Below are 17661 nucleotides of genomic sequence, written 5' to 3'. Positions count from 1 at the left end.
GCCGAATTAGTGTTGATACTGCAAGGAGACGTATTGTGTGAAGAGAAATTGAAGTTGTTGTTTAATTGTTGATATATTTATGATCTACGTCAAGTATTCAGTTTCGGCGGCATTTCTTCAGTTTTTCCAAAGGTCTTCTCATCAGGGCTCTATAAATAAAGAACTACGGCAGATCTGTAATATGTAATGCAGCCGAACCGTGTATTACAATGCCGTTATGTGATGACTTTCAAAAAGAAAAGCAAGAGCACTCGGAATTAAGTATTATTTTATTCTTTTAAAATGTTTTTGGATTTCATATAATATAAACACCAAATCCCAGCATGCATTGCAGCTAAAACATCCAATCAGCGAGCTTACAAATGTAGCGCTTCATTTCAGACGCCTACCCGTGCGGGTCCGTGATCTGCACGGGGTGGGCCCCTGCTGAAAAGGAAAACCCCCCCGCAGGACTTGATACGCCCCTTTGATAAATAAATGTAATTTTAATGAAACCAGCTGCAATGGATCATGGATCCACCAGGGGGAGCCGTGAAAAGCTGCCACACTGGAACTCATGTGAAATAAACAGCTGATAGATCTACAGGTATCTGATCGGATATTTGTTAAGATCCATATGTCACGGATAGGATCATATTCTGTGCTAAATAAGAGACATATAATCATTTACAAAACATCACCATGTTTTTATTTAACAAAATAATGTTGTTTAATTCACGTAGGTGTAAGTACAAAACCATCGCTATGTTTTTTCATCAGGAAATGCAGCCCGGCTCAAACAAACGATTTTCAATCATCATCCTCACGATCATTTAATGTATCATATGTTCGCGAATTGAAATAAATGCACTAATACATGTAGTTTAATACACGTGAGTTTACAACAACAAAAATAATCGCTTTGTTTTTATATCACATCCGACAGGAGGAAAATGCAGCATGTATGGAAGCAAACAAGAGACAGAAGTATTTGAATTTTATTGATAAAAATATTAAAAATAATTTATTGAGACTTCTGTCTCTTGTTTGCTTCCATAGGGAACCTAACTATATTCAGAATATGTTTTTGTGGATCCAAGCTAGAATTTTTTTAATTTTCTGATGTTAAATTGGACATTTTAACATATGGGTCTACGGGAATTGCTCCCATCTGCATCCATCGCCTACAGTTTGCAGCATTGGGCTTCACCGCACTGTCCCGGGGTTCGCCGCTTGGCTCTGATAGGCCAGAAGTCGGTTTGATTGCATTCGGGCTCAATTGCTTATCCTGTCTGAGTAGCCCGGATGATGCTGCATCGCAATTTTTGATGTCGAATTTTATACACCGAATTTTTTGACATCGAATTTTAAACACCGAAATATTTGACGTCGAATTTTTTTCACTTGAATTTTTGGGATCTGAATTTGAACATTCAAATTGTTTTAACTTGAATTTTTACATTTTTATTTTACATAGGTAAATTCGGAGCAAAAAAATTTCAGATACATGATTTTCAAAGTAGTTATTTTCAATGCTATAAATTCGGTGTCTGATTAAATTCAAATACTTCTGTCTCTTGTTTGCTTCCATATATAACCCTCCTCTGAATATCTTCACTCCATCTGTGGCCATATTCCCAGCCAGGGCACTTAGTCCCTCCCCCAACCCTGACATTTGCTCCACCCTCTCCATACAGCGAGTCTTTATGGGGGACAATGATGTGGACATGGATGAGGAAGAGGAGGAAGAGGTAGTCAGGAGAAAGGCCACAACAGGCCTTTGGTGGGAGGAATGTGGAGAAGATGGCAACTGTGACACACTAAGAGGCAGCATGGTAAACAGCCGCAGTTGGGCCGAGGAGCTCCAGGATATCTTTGCACCACAGACGGAGGATTGTTACAGTGGAGGGCGAACCAGACTGCCCAGCATCTCTGTGAGTGATTGTCTTTCTCTCTTTCTGTCTGAGCCACACATGCACTCAATTATTCCATCTAGGTTAATTTTTTCTGACAAATTCCACTGCAGCTGTATAATAAAAAACACATACAAACTTAAAAGCTGATAACATAAAATAAAATGTGCACTACAAAAACACACATTTTCAAATAAAGAGTATGCTTATCATTGTATGATTATAATAATGTAAATCCTGATAAATATGAGTGAAATAGAAAAGGTGACAGCCTCTGAACCTGATAAACAATGTCCTTAGATGTTGAGCTCTGTTACACAACACTGAGAGAAATAACAGTTTGTGTGTACCCTGGTGCTCCCTTGTCTCTCTTACAGCCCATCACAGTTGACTCAGTGATGTGGAATAGGGCTGGAGGAGACATGATTAGGAGACAAAACAAACAGATAACGTGCAATTAGAAATTCCCTGTTCTGCTTTTGGTCAACGAGCGTCAGTGCTTCTCAAAAGGGCTGACATTTATTAGAGGAGCAATTATTGATAAGCCATTTTAATGGTTTTGTAGTCCAGTGTTGTTGTCTCATTTATTAGGCTAAGCCCAACATACAACCTTGCAACCAACCATTTATCCTTAAATCTAAATGGTCTGTCTCCTCTAATCGGGGCGCAGATTTGTAGCCGCTGCAATCTGTTCCTTTTCTTGATCATAAGTAGAATTATGAGGAAAAAGCAAGCAAGTGAGGAAGATGGAGTAGCAGATAACAGATCAGGAGAGAAATACTGAGCAGCTCCACCCCCCCTCCCTCTTCCATCTTTCTCCTCTTCCGCTTTCGTCTCTTCCCACCCTTTCGTCTCCTGCTCCCACATCTCCTCTCTCGGCTGCCTCCCCCTCCCTCCCTCCCTCGTTCTCCTGCACGGAGCTGCAGTATATGAGAGGGTCTCCTGAGTCTAGCTTCACTGCAGTGTAGAGAAGGACAGGGCGGCTGTTTCAGTACGGTGTGCTGAAGGATGGTGCACCAGGAGAAACGCGTTTACCAGGTGTGTGGATTTGTGTCGAGTGATTCCGAGGGTGTACTGTAGCATGTGTAGCATACTATTTACAGGTAAACATGATAGCTATCCATCATGGTGAAGCTGCTGTAGATAATTCAGCCATAATGGATATGTGCTTGAGGTGGTGTGGGTGTGTTCAGATGTGTTTTTCACCTGTTTTCATCTCCTCAGACAACATTTGGAATATTTAAATCCCTCACATAACATTGGTGTGTGTCTAATCATTTAACATGCTTTTGTTCCACAAATGAAATTACTGTACATAATTTACAGTGACCATGAGCTACTTTGGCTACACCACATACTGTCTTTGGGAACGGTAAAATAGGTGTGTGTGTGTGTGTGTGTGTGTGTGTGTGTGTGTGTGTGTGTGTGTGTGTGTGTGTGTGTGTGTGTGTGTGTGTGTGTGTGTGTGTGTGTGTGTGTGTGTGTGTGTGTGTGTGTGTGTGTGTGTGTGTGTGTGTGTGTGTGTGTGTGTGTGTGTGTGTGGTGACATCCGAACCGGCTGTCTGGAGTGGATCAGCAGCAGGAAGCAGAGTGTTGGTTGGGAGAGTGAAGGCCATCATCTATTATTTGTGGTCTTACATCACAGCCTCATCAAATGATGCATCACAAAAAAGATAGGGTGTGTGTGTAGGTTTGAGGTTATTTAGAAAAAACATTGACATTTAGAAGATATCTCATTTTAGAGATGTTATTCAATGGCGGTGCGTCAGAGGCACAAATAAACACAAGGAGGCAGTCTTCTGGGCACTTGGCACTATCATACACTGAACAAAAATATAAATGCAACACTTTTGTTTTTGCTCCCATTTTTCATGAGATGAACTCAAAGATCTAAAACATTTTCTATATACACAAAATAACCATTTCTCTCAAATATTGTTCACAAATCTGAAAAAATCTGTGATAGTGAGCACTTCTCCTTTGTCGATATACTCCATCCCACCTCACAGGTGTGGCATATCAAGATGCTGATTAGACAGCATGATTATTGCACAGGTGTGCCTTAGGCTGGCCACAATAAAAGGCCACTCTGAAACGTGCAGTTTTGCTTTATTGGGGGGGTCTGGGGGGGTCCGAAAACCAGTCAGTATCTTGCCTCACGCAGTGCAACACATCTCCTTCGCATAGAGTTGATCAGGTTGTTGATTGTGGCCTGTGGAATGTTGGTCCACTCCTCTTCAATGGCTGTGCGAAGTTGCTGGATATTGGCAGGAACTGGAACACGCTGTCGTATACGCCGATCCAGAGCATCCCAAACATGCTCAATGGGTGACATGTCCGGTGAGTATGCTGGCCATGCAAGAACTGGGATGTTTTCAGCCTCCAGGAATTCTGTACAGATCCTTGCAACATGGGGCCGTGCATTATCATGCTGCAACATGAGGTGATGGTCGTGGATGAATGGCACAACAATGGGCCTCAGGATCTCGTCACGGTATCTCTGTGCATTCACAATGCCATCAATAAAATGCACCTGTGTTCGTCGTCCATAACATACGCCTGCTCATACGCCTGCTCATACCATAACCCCACCACCACCATGGGCCACTCGATTCACAACATTGACATCAGAAAACCGCTCACCCACACGACGCCACACACGATGTCTGCCATCTGCCCTGAACAGTGAAAACCGGGATTCATCAGTGAAGAGAACACCTCTCCAACGTGCCAGACGCCATCGAATGTGAGCATTTGCCCACTCAAGTCGGTTACGACGACGAACCGGAGTCAGGTCGAGACCCCGATGAGGATGACGAGCATGCAGATGAGCTTCCCTGAGACGGTTTCTGACAGTTTGTGCAGAAATTCTTTGGTTATGCAAACCGATTGTTGCAGCAGCTGTCCGAGTGGCTGGTCTCAGACGATCTTGGAGGTGAACATGCTGGATGTGGAGGTCCTGGGCTGGTGTGGTTACACGTGGTCTGCGGTTGTGAGGCCGGTTGGATGTACTGCCAAATTCTCTGAAACGCCTTTGGAGACGGCTTATGGTAGAGAAATGAACATTCAATTCACGGGCAACAGCTCTGGTGGACATTCCTGCTGTCAGCATGCCAATTGCACGCTCCCTCAAAACTTGCGACATCTGTGGCATTGTGCTGTGTGATAAAACTGAACATTTTAGAGTGGCCTTTTATTGTGGCCAGCCTAAGGCACACCTGTGCAATAATCATGCTGTCTAATCAGCATCTTGATATGCCACACCTGTGAGGTGGGATGGATTATCTCGGCAAAGGAGAAGTGCTCACTATCACAGATTTTTTCAGATTTGTGAACAATATTTGAGAGAAATGGTTATTTTGTGTATATAGAAAATGTTTTAGATCTTTGAGTTCATCTCATGAAAAATGGGAGCAAAAACAAAAGTGTTGCATTTATATTTTTGTTCAGTGTATATAGATAAAAACTACACCCACGAAGCCGTCATTTGTATTTTGACTTTCAGGTTTAAACCCAAGCAGCTCGCATGACCTAAACGTGTTTGCAGTTGACAAAAATAAATGAGATCTAAGGGCAGCTATATTTGGAGATGAGATCAAGTCAAAAGTGATGAATGATTCAGGGGGAGCATAAGAGGCGGAAAATGGCACAATTGAATCAGGACAGTCGAACTAGATGCTGGAAAACTTCTTCCATACATGTCTCTCATGTGAGATAAGCTTCTTGAAATCGACAAACCAATAGCTGAATGACATAGCATTTTTAACCATCAACACAACATTGGCTGCTGTCTTGATAATGGACTGTTAATGGACAAGCAAAGGAAAATCATTATTGAAAATGTGGTTGTAGGTGATTACCAGAGATGTGTCGGTTCCTGTAATTGGGTCTCAGTAGTTTCATGGCATTTAATAGTTCATTGACAAATATTTAGAGTATGGATATTGTTTTTTTTATCTTTTTAAGTTCTCGGGTATGGTGCTGCCTATCCCAGGATGTATTTTGTTGGCAGCAGTGTCATGGATAGGTTGTCAGTCTACATACATATACTTACATATTCATAGTTTGAGTTCCTGTTTTACCTGAGATGTATGTCTCTGAACTGTGGGAGACAATCAGACCACACACATCTGTCTTATGTGCCTTTTTAATTGCAAATGCAGTTAAGTATTGATCATAGGGACTCATCGGAGAAACAGGATATATAGTTTTCTGTGTATGATGGGCTGTACAATGTTAAATAAACGTTTCCAAACCTCATATTTGTAGGAGTCATAGATTATTTAAAGATATAATAGGAAACGAGAGAGGAGGAGTGTAATGTAAGGAGTGATGCCTACCTGATATCTTAGCCTATGGTTGATTATTTTGTTATAAATGTGTTAGCTAAGCTATGCTAGTGTGTAAGCTATTTATACAATTGCAATGTCTGTCATTATGTGTCAGCTAGCAGCTGGATTATCCCGTGAAATGTGTGAAAAGCATAACATTGGATTGCATTACTGCTACATATTTTTGCATTTACCTTTCCCCACATAATCCATAATCGTCCCTCCTCAGTTTTTTTTTTCATTTCATCACCTTCTCTCAACCAGGAAGTATATTCATAGCTTTAACTGAAATAGCATCTACACACTCATTTTTAATAATTTCTTCCTGCGAGTGTGTCCCACTCGGTCAATCAAGCAGAGATGGAACTAAAGCAGCAGCAGCATTATTATTAATATTCTTTGTATTCAAGTATTTTTCTCTTTTTTCTGGCAGGCCCAGAGGAATGACAGAGAGTCCATCAGGCAGAAACTTGCCCTTGGCAGTTTCTATGACGACGAGCCCGTCATCTACACCAGCTGCAGCAAGAACGGCCTCTCCTCCCGGTGGGTTTGGATTGTGTGTGTGTGTGTGTGTGTGGTGTGTGTGTGTGTGTGTGTGTGTGTGTGTGTGTGTGTGTGTGTGTGTGTGTGTGTGTGTGTGTGTGTTATTTCTAGTATGGTTTGATCAATGGAGCCTTTGAAGGCCAGCCCCAATATTGTGTGTTAGCTTCTGAGAGCTGACACTTGAGATCATTAGATGTTTTCCTCTGAATGTATTCTGGGACGGACGGCAGGGGAACAATGAAACACGCGCTCGATTGAATTAGTTGTTGATCCACCAAAAAACATTATTAATCTATTTAAAGCATGTTATAACATAGCTGCCCCTCCTATTGGCATACCAATATCAGTCTAATCCTATTTTCCATTATTGTACAGGACACAAAAAGTATTAAGGGAAAACATCGCTGTCACTTACAGTTACTCATCATTTGGTAGTAATGCTCATTATTGGTTGAGGACATTCTCAGACTAATTTATCTATAAAAATATGAATACTTTTTGACAGGCATGTAATATTGTGTATTTAAGTGACATGACAAATACAAGCAGTTATTTAACTACCAGGAGAGGGTGCTATTCGGCAGATCACTTTATATATTAACTAAGGACTTGCATCCAAAAACACACAGATCAGAAAAATAAAGTAAATGAGAGTGGTGCCTTTATGGAAGTCCATTTGGAAAAATAGAGTCATGTAGTGGACAGTGCGACAATGTCATAATTGGTTAAGTAAATAAGTCGATTTATCTTGTGCGTCTGAGCTTATGTTGGACTGAGCAACAAACAGAGGAATAGGGGAACTTATTCACATAACAGACAGAAATGCAGATGGAATATGAAAGATTGCCCATAAAGCCACAGTCAGATCAAGGGAATCGACATTACACTAAACAATTTACAGCAACAGAAAAAGAAACTTGAAAATGAATTGAGGAGGTGCAGCGGAGGTGGCACCGTGGTTAACTCTTGTTGCGTAACAAGTTGCCCACAACGAAACTCTGCCCAAGCTTTGCGTGTGTCAACAGATTTTAAATAATTTCTCACGGTGGAAGTAAACACTTCCTTTGTCAATACTCAATAGTGTAACCAACTGTTCCAAAAAGCATACATTGTCAACATAATTAAATATGAATATCTATATTTATGATGATATAGTATAGCTTTACTATTATTATTGTTGATCATAATATTTTCATATCTTTGTTGTACAGAATAATTGTGCAAATGTGTGTGCATTAGTCCAGCAGTTTATATTGATGCTGCCCTATTAGTTTTCTAGCACCTAAACAGTATTGTGCACTGCATTTTACAAAAGTGCAACACAAATAATATTTAGTACTTTGCATCTTCAAATTAATTGCTAAATGTTTAACAATAGGCACTGAATTTGATTTTAGTTTGGTATTGTGAAGGAAAATTCTGGAGCAACGACTCAACACAATGAGAACACGGGAGAGCTCGGCTATATGGCATACACTGAAGAATCTTGAAGATTATTGGAAGTTACGGCCGTAGAATTGATAAAGACATTTGCTGCAGCCACAAAGTGACAAAGCTCCATGCCTAACCAATCCTGAAGATCTCTCACCAAGTATTTATATAGTTCTAGACACAACTATTGTCAAGAAAAGATAGAAAGTGGCAACCGAGGTCGCATGCCTGAACGCTGACTAGGAGTATATGGATAAACTGGGTAAAAGGCAGAGCCCTAGGAAAATATTTTCCTCAACAGGTATGACGGATGAAATCAAAGGAAATAATTTCCCTATGTAAATATTATGTCACAGGTTTTGGAAACATGCACACACACACAGTGAAAAGGGTTGCATTCAATCAGACATAACCTGGTTAACCAAAGCGAGTACAACACAATTCTACTTTATTTTGATGACAGCTTTGACCTCCAGTAAGTCTCTGGCACTTTGGCTTTCTCACGAGGGGGCGTTTACATCAAACAATGGGGCCGCCCCGCTCTGTTACTGGCTGCTGTTTAAGGAAGTGCTGTTCTCTCTGCAGCCCACATGCTCCTGAAAGAAGAAGTGATGCCCAATATAAATCGATGGCTGTTATTGGTTGCACTGGAGTCATGTGACCTCCAGTGGAAGTGACACGCACCCTCTTGAGTTTAGCTTGGTGTGGAAATTCCAACACCATCCTGTCCGGTTTGTGATGTTGTATAAGGCATTGTTCTATCCCAGTTTAAGGGGAGGTTACTTTGGGTTGATTCAGTCATATTATAATAATCTGCAACTGAGTGAATGCTCTCTCCAGCTCTTGGAAAGGCTGAGGTTGAGAGCCTGTTGTTGTTTTTGTGGCTTTAGTTGTTTCATTCAAGCTCACAGTTGCTTTTGTTCCTACTCGATTAGGTCACAGACTGGGACATCACCGACATTCATTCACTGCATGGCCAAAAGTATATGGACACCAAAACCATATATTTGTTTATATATGTATACAGAATATCATTCCATAACTATGGCCAGTGAAATGCTTCAAAGGCCTACAGTGTTCTTGGAAGATTTTCTACAAGATGGCAATTGGCGCTGTCAAGCTTTTCAACGTCAAACTTGCAAAACCATGTCTTTATTTACCTAATCTATGTTAAAACAGGACAGGGTCTTCCCCAAACTGTGATCAGAGAGTTGGAAGCAGACCACTGTATCATGATATGTAATTACATGCTGTAGCTAAGGATTTCCCTTAATTGGAATTATGAGGCCCAGCCCACACAATGAGACACACTGTCACACCAAAAGTATGAGGACATGATTTTAGCATCTTAAAAAAGGGGCTTTTAAAAAAGCAAAACAATTGCGTGTTAAAGGTGGGGTAGGTAAGTTTGAGAAACCGGCTCGAGATACACTTTTTGTTATATTCCATGGAATGCTCTTAACATCCCGATAGCAATGAATATCTGAAGTGCTTTGACAAAAAATCCATACAAAATTGTCATCAGTGGAAGCCGTAGTACTGTAAAAAGCACGACCAATCATCTGAGCCGGCCCGGCTAAAGTAACTGGATGGCCTACCTGCCTGTCAGCCTTCCATCTGTGCACAAACTTATCTCGTGCCCTCATTGGTCATGTGCACGTTCATGTGTGTTGGAGGAGGGGCTCTGTGAGGAAGTGGCAGATTTTTTCCGGCTGTGTATTTTCAAATTCTAGCGCACTCGAGCTGGTTTCTCCAAAATTACCTACCCCACCTTTAAGGAGAGTAAGTCATTTAATTAATAGAAACGAAAACCCATTAGTGCTTTTCCAATGAATCGAGCTGAGTCTTTATGTAATCTGACACACGAGCTACAGTGGAAAAGTTGATTATAATTTAGCTTTTTTGTTGAAATGACATGGATAATTTCATTTCATACGTTATTATTTTCAAGCTTAAAACGTAAAAATACAACAAGGCCTTTAGAACCCTCTCTTCATAACTGCATGGTGTTTTGAAAATTATGTCTCTGAAATGTAATCTTGTTGAAACCTACATTATACACACATAACTCCTACATGATGTGTTTTTACTTTTTTTACATTATGTATGTTCATAATGTCTAAAACACAATCTGTAAAATAAGTCAGTAGTTTCCTTTTCACCATGATTAAACATTAACCATTTCAGCATCTCTAACATTTCCCCTGTCATGTTCTTTACTCTTTATGTTTTCCACTCAGACTGCCGAGTGGGGTGAACCTGCAGGTGTGTTTCGTAAACGACAGCAGCAGTGACAAAGACAGCGATGCTGAGGACAGCAGGACAGAGACCAGTCTGGACACACCCTTATCACCTTTGGTATGAACAGCTTGGAAAGTGTCTTGTGTGCAACTCTGTGGAACAACAACGTGTGAGAACAATCACCTCCAACATTGTGACATTATTTACATAATTTCTTCCACAGAGCAAGCAGAGCTCATCGTTATCGGACCGGGACACGGCGGAGGAGGACTCTGACCCGCTGGATGACTGCGGTGGGTTCTGGCGGGTGCAGAGGAGGCTGCAGGAGGAGGCCCGGGTGGCGCTGGCTCTGGCTCGACCCATGGCCCGAATGCAGGTGGAGGTGGAGAGGCAAATCCAACTGCACAGACGCTCACCTGTGGCTGACCTGGTTAGTCAGTGAGAAAATAAATACAAATACAGACCAGGGGATGTCATTGTGTGTGTGTGTGTGTGTGTGTGTGTGTGTGTGTGTGTGTGTGTGTGTGTGTGTGTGTGTGTGTGTGTGTGTGTGTGTGTGTGTGTGTGTGTGTGTGTGTGTGTGTGTGTGTGTGTGTGTGTGTGTGTGTGTGTGTGTGTATAATATATTATCGTTACTGGTGACAGGGGACAAAGATTGACCTATATATAAAGTGACTTACTAAGCCTCGTTACAGTAAACACAGCATAATAAAAATGACAAAAGTCACTAGAATTGCAGAAATAGAATGGCAGTCAGGGGTAATAATTTAATAGTTGTCTCTGACTAAGAGAAAAACCCGAAAACTGTATACCAAAGGGACAGCTATATTGACATTTGCAAACACATACTTTATAATTTATTATCCATTATTACTGTTTTACTTTATTTACATTTTGTACATTTTGGCATAGTCATTTCCCTTTTTTGTGTGTTTACCTAAACAGCTTCCCCATCTGCCCCACATCAACGAGGGCTTGATGAAGAGGAACCTGCGGAGAGGGGACATGAGGGACATGAGTCTGGGACAGCTGCAGGTCATCACGAATGACTTACACTCACAGATTCAGAGTGAGTAGAGAGAAAGACACACACACACACACACACACACACACACACACACACACACACACACACACACACACACACACACACACACACACATCAGTAGCATCTCATTGAAGTGGCGTACCACTGTTGGCATGTTAAAAAGCATTTTCCTTTACTATGTCATATTTTAATAAGGTGAATAATAAAAAACAGCACTGGTTTGGAATTGTTGATACACATAAGGGCCTCAGACTTTCTTCATCATCATGGGTTATATTAAATAACCTGAAAACAAGGTTTATAAATAACAATGCTGATGATTATATTGAAGATTCATGCTATTGTGTGCCCTAGTAGGTGGTCAAAGTAGTATACCATTTCAGAAAGGATGTTGGTTTGAATCCAGCTAAGTAACTTCGAAATATAAAACAGAGGCCAAAACACTTAATACTTGATTCTCCCCCTTCCTTCCAAAATCTTTCCTCGACCACCATAGTGGAATCTTCAACAACCCTTTAACCCTTAATTGGAGTTGATTCATGTTTAATCTTACACAGGTCTAAATGAAGAGCTGGTGCAGTTATTGCTAATGAGGGATGAGCTGCATGTGGAGCAGGACGCCATGCTGGTGGACATAGAGGATCTCACCAGGTGAATCACCTTTTTCTCTCAGTCAAAATCTCAATGTCGTCTAGCCTAAATGTTGTAGGAGATGAGTAGAAAAAATAAGCTGTAGTTGCACAGGTACTGTTCGCCTGTGCTCACTTTAATGTACTTCTTGTCTTTGTTGCGACAGGCACGCTCACAGCCATCAGCGGCACCAAGCAGAGAAAGCTATCTCTAAATGAATACCTCGTCTACACGTGTCCGTCTGCACGCCATCTTACCTCCTGCTCCATAGACTGTCCCCAGTGTTACTAATAAAAACTCCATCTGTGCTGTTTCTGGAGAATGAACTATACCTGTACTGTAATATTAACACACAGACACCGCATAATGTATTGCAGCACAAGATGTTGTTGAAGGACAGGGCATCTCAAAAGAGGCTGAGTGATGGCTGGTTTCAGTATGGACACAGTTGCATTGTGCAGGCTTTTCACCACCACTCAGCACGATTAATCATGCCATATTTTATAGAATAAGTTGAATCCTTTCAATGTAATTGCATCCCCTAACCCCGATTTACCTCTTAATGATTTTGCACAGTACACTCGTGTATGTTAATGCTGGGTGGGAGAGATCGCCTGCACATCCCTGTTTCTCCCATGACTGGAAACGTATCAACTTTTAGGGGCCACACCTTGCTGAATTTGTCTTTTGTTTGTTGTATAGCTCACTTGGTAGAGCTGGCGGTCCATGTATTGGGGGACCCAGGATCGAATCCAGCCTGAAACCATTTATGCTAGTCAAATAAAAAGACAAGATAAACCTATATTGATATCTGTAGGGAATTTCAGGGGCCATAGCAGCAACAGCAATACAAGGTATCACGGGATAATGCAGGTGAAAGCACACACAGAGATAATAAGAATAATAATTAAAAACAAATAAGTTAATGCCTTTATGTACTCGGTATAATAGACAAAATGACAATATATGGTTTGAAAAAAGGGATAATAAAGGATAATTATAAACATGTAAAACAAATTAATCACAACCAAAACATATATCTATTTTATCTGTTCAAAGGGTTTATAGACATACTGTATGTACATGTTAAAAGATGCTTTATTAAAAAGGATGAAAAACATGCCTTGTTGTCTGGCTGTGTTTAAGTGTTTTCACTCTCAGCTTTTTAGGAATGTTATTTACCACAAAGTCACATTTTCTTTTTCTATGATATGCTTCATCGATTAATGTACTTCAAAAATGATTGTAAAAAAACTAAACTCCAGTAATAAATGTTTCCAGTGTGTGAACTTTTTTATATTTGGCTAGTTTTCATGAGAGTTCATTTGCATTTCATGGTTTTGTCAAATGTTCAGGGGTTTATGAGATGATCTGTAAATCATTACAAAAACATCAATTGTTTCATTGAGGTATGCTTGGGAAAATGAGTCCGCTCTCTTTGACATATTCAGCCTCAGAGTATTACGGACGGCTGCAGCGGAGTTTTCTGCTCATTCACACATTCACACTTATGTAACCGAGTTTTGTGGAGGATTACCACAAGCAAAAAAGAGGAACAACTCGGACAGACAAAAATAAAATGACATGCATTATGAGGTCATCCAAATTAACTGATATTATTACTATTACTATTATTATTATTATTATTATTATTATTATTGTAGTAGTAGTAGTAGTAGTAGTCAAATTAAAAAGTAACACTTTTTATAATGCAAATTATTTTTAGCATTTCAACACACTTGAGTTGTATGTATTGTTTTTGTATTTCTGATAAACCTGTAACATTTTTACAATAAATAATTTATTATATCTATTTTCTAGAAGCCAACATCTGAAAACATGACATTTTAACTAGTTTGAGTTCATTAAAAACAAACACAAAATTGTTTTCCAGATGTAATTAATTCAATATTTCTGCAAATCATTGCCATCTAATAAACAGGCTTTTTTTTCTCATATCAGATTGAACTAGTAGTTTATGTCAAGTATTTTTGTATCCATCTACCATTACAATTAATTGTGATTGTTTGGTATTATTGATACACTGGACATTGGATGAATGTGCAGGATTAGAGATTATAATAACATATGACAAATGAACAGCCACTAGTGTGAACCTCGATTACTCACCAGAGTGTGTCTGTTAATTCCAGTTTCACAAAGCCATTTGGTAATGTAGGGGAACATTACACAACCTTAACTTTACACTTTCCATTTACAGCTAGGTGTAAATTGCATATAGATGTTGAGGGAAATCCCTGCATCAGTGGGTATAAAACACTTAAGGATATCTGAGTGTAGTCAGTTACAGCACATAATCGGAATCATATCCAAGATGCCTCTCTTCCAGCTCTGTGAGTATAATGTAACCTGGCTGAACAGCATTTTCTTTTTGCAAGTTGTTTAACTCGTGCTTTACAAAGGAACTATATATTCTGTCCTTTTTGTTGGTCAGACGTCACTCCTGCACTGCTGCTGCTCGTGCTCACCTGTCCTCAGGTCAGCCAGTCTGTGCCTCTGATGGTTAAAGGAATGGTGACAGACTCCTTGGTTTTCTCCGCTCAGATTCTTCTACACAACATCACTGATGCACTCACTAAGGTATGTTTGAAACACTAACTAAAATACACTGTGATCTTTAAAGTGTCTCTAATTTAAACATGATATTTCTGTTTGCTAGGATGAGCTGTTCAGTGGAATCAACTGCAGTCAGGAGATGGTGAAGCTGAACAACGAGACAGACACGCCATCAGTATGCGCACCAAAGGTAAATTATTAGTATGTTTACATGTAACTGTTGGGAGTTCTGTTGTGCCTCTGTTTTACTTCAAACTAAACTGTGTTTCTCCTGCAGGGATCAAAATGCTCAGGAATCAATAAGACGGAATTTGATCAGGTGGGTTTTGCTCTGTCTTTGTGACAAATATAATAAGAACACCTATTTTTTAACTGTTTAATTTTTGACAAAACAACATCATATTTTTGAAAGAGCCTATTAATTAGCCTATTATCATTTCATCTGATTTACAAATGTATAATTTAACAACCAAAGCAAGAAGAAACATCCTTTGACACATTGCTGAGTTATTTTATTCACTTCACTTTATGAGTAACAGCTGTCCAATCTAATGAGATTTGATACAATTGTTTATACTATTTGTATCATGTCTATAATATATATTGAGAGGTGTTTATAGTCATCTGTATTTAAAACGAAAAAAAATAATAAGAAAACACATTCAAAACAATGATTACATTATAAACTACATTTAACTGAAAGCTTTCTGACAGCAACAACAAAAATGTATGATTGTGAGCTTTGTAAAGATATATTTGAAAACAGGGCTGTTCAAATGGACCGCATTCAATTGTACAAGGGAACAATAAGTGTGTGTACAGAATGTGAACTTATGAACTGTTTCTCCATCCAGGACTTATGTCTGGAAAACATAGGGAAGGATCTGCATCACTACTTCACATTTCTAGCTGCTCAGTCGGACCCTGACAAATTAATCGACCCAACTCTGTCTAGTCTCAGAGAGCTCATGCAGGTAAATCATTTGCCACTACTCTCTCCATAAACACACTGTATTCTTGTCTGTTAGGCCCAATCACAATTAGAAATGTTAGTATTAAAAAAAATTATGAACTGTGAAGGACATTTTCTGGTTACGCATGATTGTTTAGTTGAATTCATACGCTGAAGTTTAGATCTAAAGCCACATGCATTTTTCATGAAGGACAACGGTTGTTAAAATAACATTGATAAATATGAATCATTTGCTCTCTACAGAACTTCTTCCCAAAGCATCTGCCATCAGACCTGGTCTCAGAGGAGGTAAGAGATCTCTTGATACCATGATTTAATTGGTCAAGGTTTCTTTGCAGAGCTCAAGAAAAGTGTGCTTATTTATATGTTTCTAATTGTCAAGAAATCAGAGATTGAACACTCCAACTCTAAACATTGTTGGAAGAATTGTCATTGTCTAATTGTTATTAATTATTTCCTAATTCTTCTGTGTCTCTTTAAGGATGCCTCAGAGAATTCAAGCAGCTTCGATAAAAAGCTGAACCTCTGCAAAGTGCTGAAGGGCTTCCGTCTCCGCAGCATCACAATCAACAGAGCCCTTTCATACATGAACTCTGGTGAACAGACTAAATGAGAAAAATGAACTCTAATAGATCAGGAGTTTCAAAAAAGCTAAACAAAACCACTCTAAACACAAATAACATAAACTACAGTCACAGTCAAATGATTCAAACAATCTAGAAAACACTTCAGTCTACTTTATGACTGTTTACAGTACACATATATTATTATTATTATGAAGTAATGTAACTTATTTACATCAATATGGTGTGTTAAAGTACTTTTTTAAAAAGTGTATTTAAAGAATTTTTACTATTTATTTATTTATTTATTAATGATATTAGACTATTTATTTTCCACTATGTATTGTCCTGTCATTCACTTGGTTCCAAGAATCACCAAATAAAATTTTTTCCTGCATAAATCCTGCTGATTATACTCTCATTTATTTTGTTATTTGTTTCAGAAAATGTATTACTGTTAGATCATATAGGTAATATTCTATACATTGACATTTTATCGCCAATGATTTGGGTCAATTATTGGACTTTTTCTTCTTGTTGGTTATTCTATTTCATTCAATGTTTTATAGGAAATTTAGATTTTTTTTTAACTTACAATATTCGTCATTTAAGATGGTCCTCCAATCCTAACATGTGACTTTCTTTTACTATTGGGCTATGAAAACCGCCTGACTGTATTTTCCTGTAACCACTTCAGCCCCTACGGATTAGTTGTATGAGAATGCAAGTTTGTGTTTGTTTACACTTGGTTTGGAAACTCCAGTGTTAATAATCAACTTACTATTATCTGTCAGTAAAACGTATTTTGTAATTCAGAAGGATGTGAAAGTCAGTCAAAACGTGTTAAGTGTCTGACTTAAGGTTTATTTATAAAAACAAACAAAAACTGATACTTGAATTAAGGCAGAGTTAGGATTTGGGCTTAACTATAAGGTCAAGACTAGTGAAGTCTACGGAATGCATTGTCAGTTGATGTTTGAAATATAGTCGAAATCACAAATAACTCAAAATGAATGGTGAATGTCTTAAAAGACTCCACTTAGTGAGCTGCTTCATGTTCACTTTCAGTGGGCACTGTTGGCCTCTTTGTTTTCCGATGTGATGTTTTGAAAGAGCTGCTACAGGTTGGTTATTCATTAAAACCTCACTGAAAGGGAAATAAGGCTTTTGTTTTTTATTTGAATCCTTTGCTTGTCTAAAGAAATTGGCACTGAGACTTGTGGCTTCTGGGGTTGAAAGAGACCTATGACGTTTGTGACACATGAGTGCATTACAAAATGCACTCCCCACACCTTATCACCTGAATCTCCACCTAGAGCACCATAGTGTTATTTTTAACCAAATATCTCTCAGAGGGGCGTGGGGAGTGGCTCCTAAAGTAACAGACAGAGAATCAGCACTTTTGAAACAGGGCTGAAACAGAGGGGATTAT

At 39.2% G+C, this 17661-nt stretch overlaps 2 protein-coding genes across 3 annotated transcripts; both read left to right on the top strand.

Annotated features, from left to right (window-relative positions):
• Positions 1-1640: 1640 nt before the first annotated feature.
• zgc:153615 (uncharacterized protein LOC777747 homolog) lies at positions 1641-13415 on the top strand. Of its 2 annotated transcripts, none has more exons than XM_034203938.1 (7): positions 1641-1913; positions 6657-6766; positions 10438-10555; positions 10662-10868; positions 11384-11507; positions 12044-12137; positions 12283-13415. In XM_034203938.1, exons 1-7 carry the CDS (start codon positions 1686-1688, stop codon positions 12332-12334), a joined length of 933 nt encoding a protein of 310 aa, XP_034059829.1. In that variant the 5' UTR covers positions 1641-1685; the 3' UTR covers positions 12335-13415. The 2 variants fall into 2 exon arrangements, with proteins under 2 accessions (XP_034059829.1, XP_034059830.1); XM_034203939.1 differs by lacking the exon at positions 1641-1913 and adding an exon at positions 2774-2930.
• Positions 13416-14451: 1036 nt separating this feature from the next.
• On the top strand, positions 14452-16490 carry LOC117538330 (interleukin-12 subunit alpha-like). The gene is made up of 7 exons (XM_034203940.1): positions 14452-14470; positions 14572-14717; positions 14797-14883; positions 14971-15012; positions 15548-15667; positions 15910-15954; positions 16148-16490. Exons 1-7 carry the CDS (start codon positions 14452-14454, stop codon positions 16277-16279), a joined length of 591 nt encoding a protein of 196 aa, XP_034059831.1. The 3' UTR covers positions 16280-16490.
• Positions 16491-17661: the final 1171 nt, after the last annotated feature.

Source organism: Gymnodraco acuticeps, unplaced genomic scaffold, assembly GCF_902827175.1.
Source record: "Gymnodraco acuticeps unplaced genomic scaffold, fGymAcu1.1, whole genome shotgun sequence".
NCBI classification, from domain to species: domain Eukaryota; kingdom Metazoa; phylum Chordata; class Actinopteri; order Perciformes; family Bathydraconidae; genus Gymnodraco; species Gymnodraco acuticeps.
Note: the sequence above shows the minus strand (reverse complement) of the source record. Positions and strands in the feature narration are given on the sequence as shown.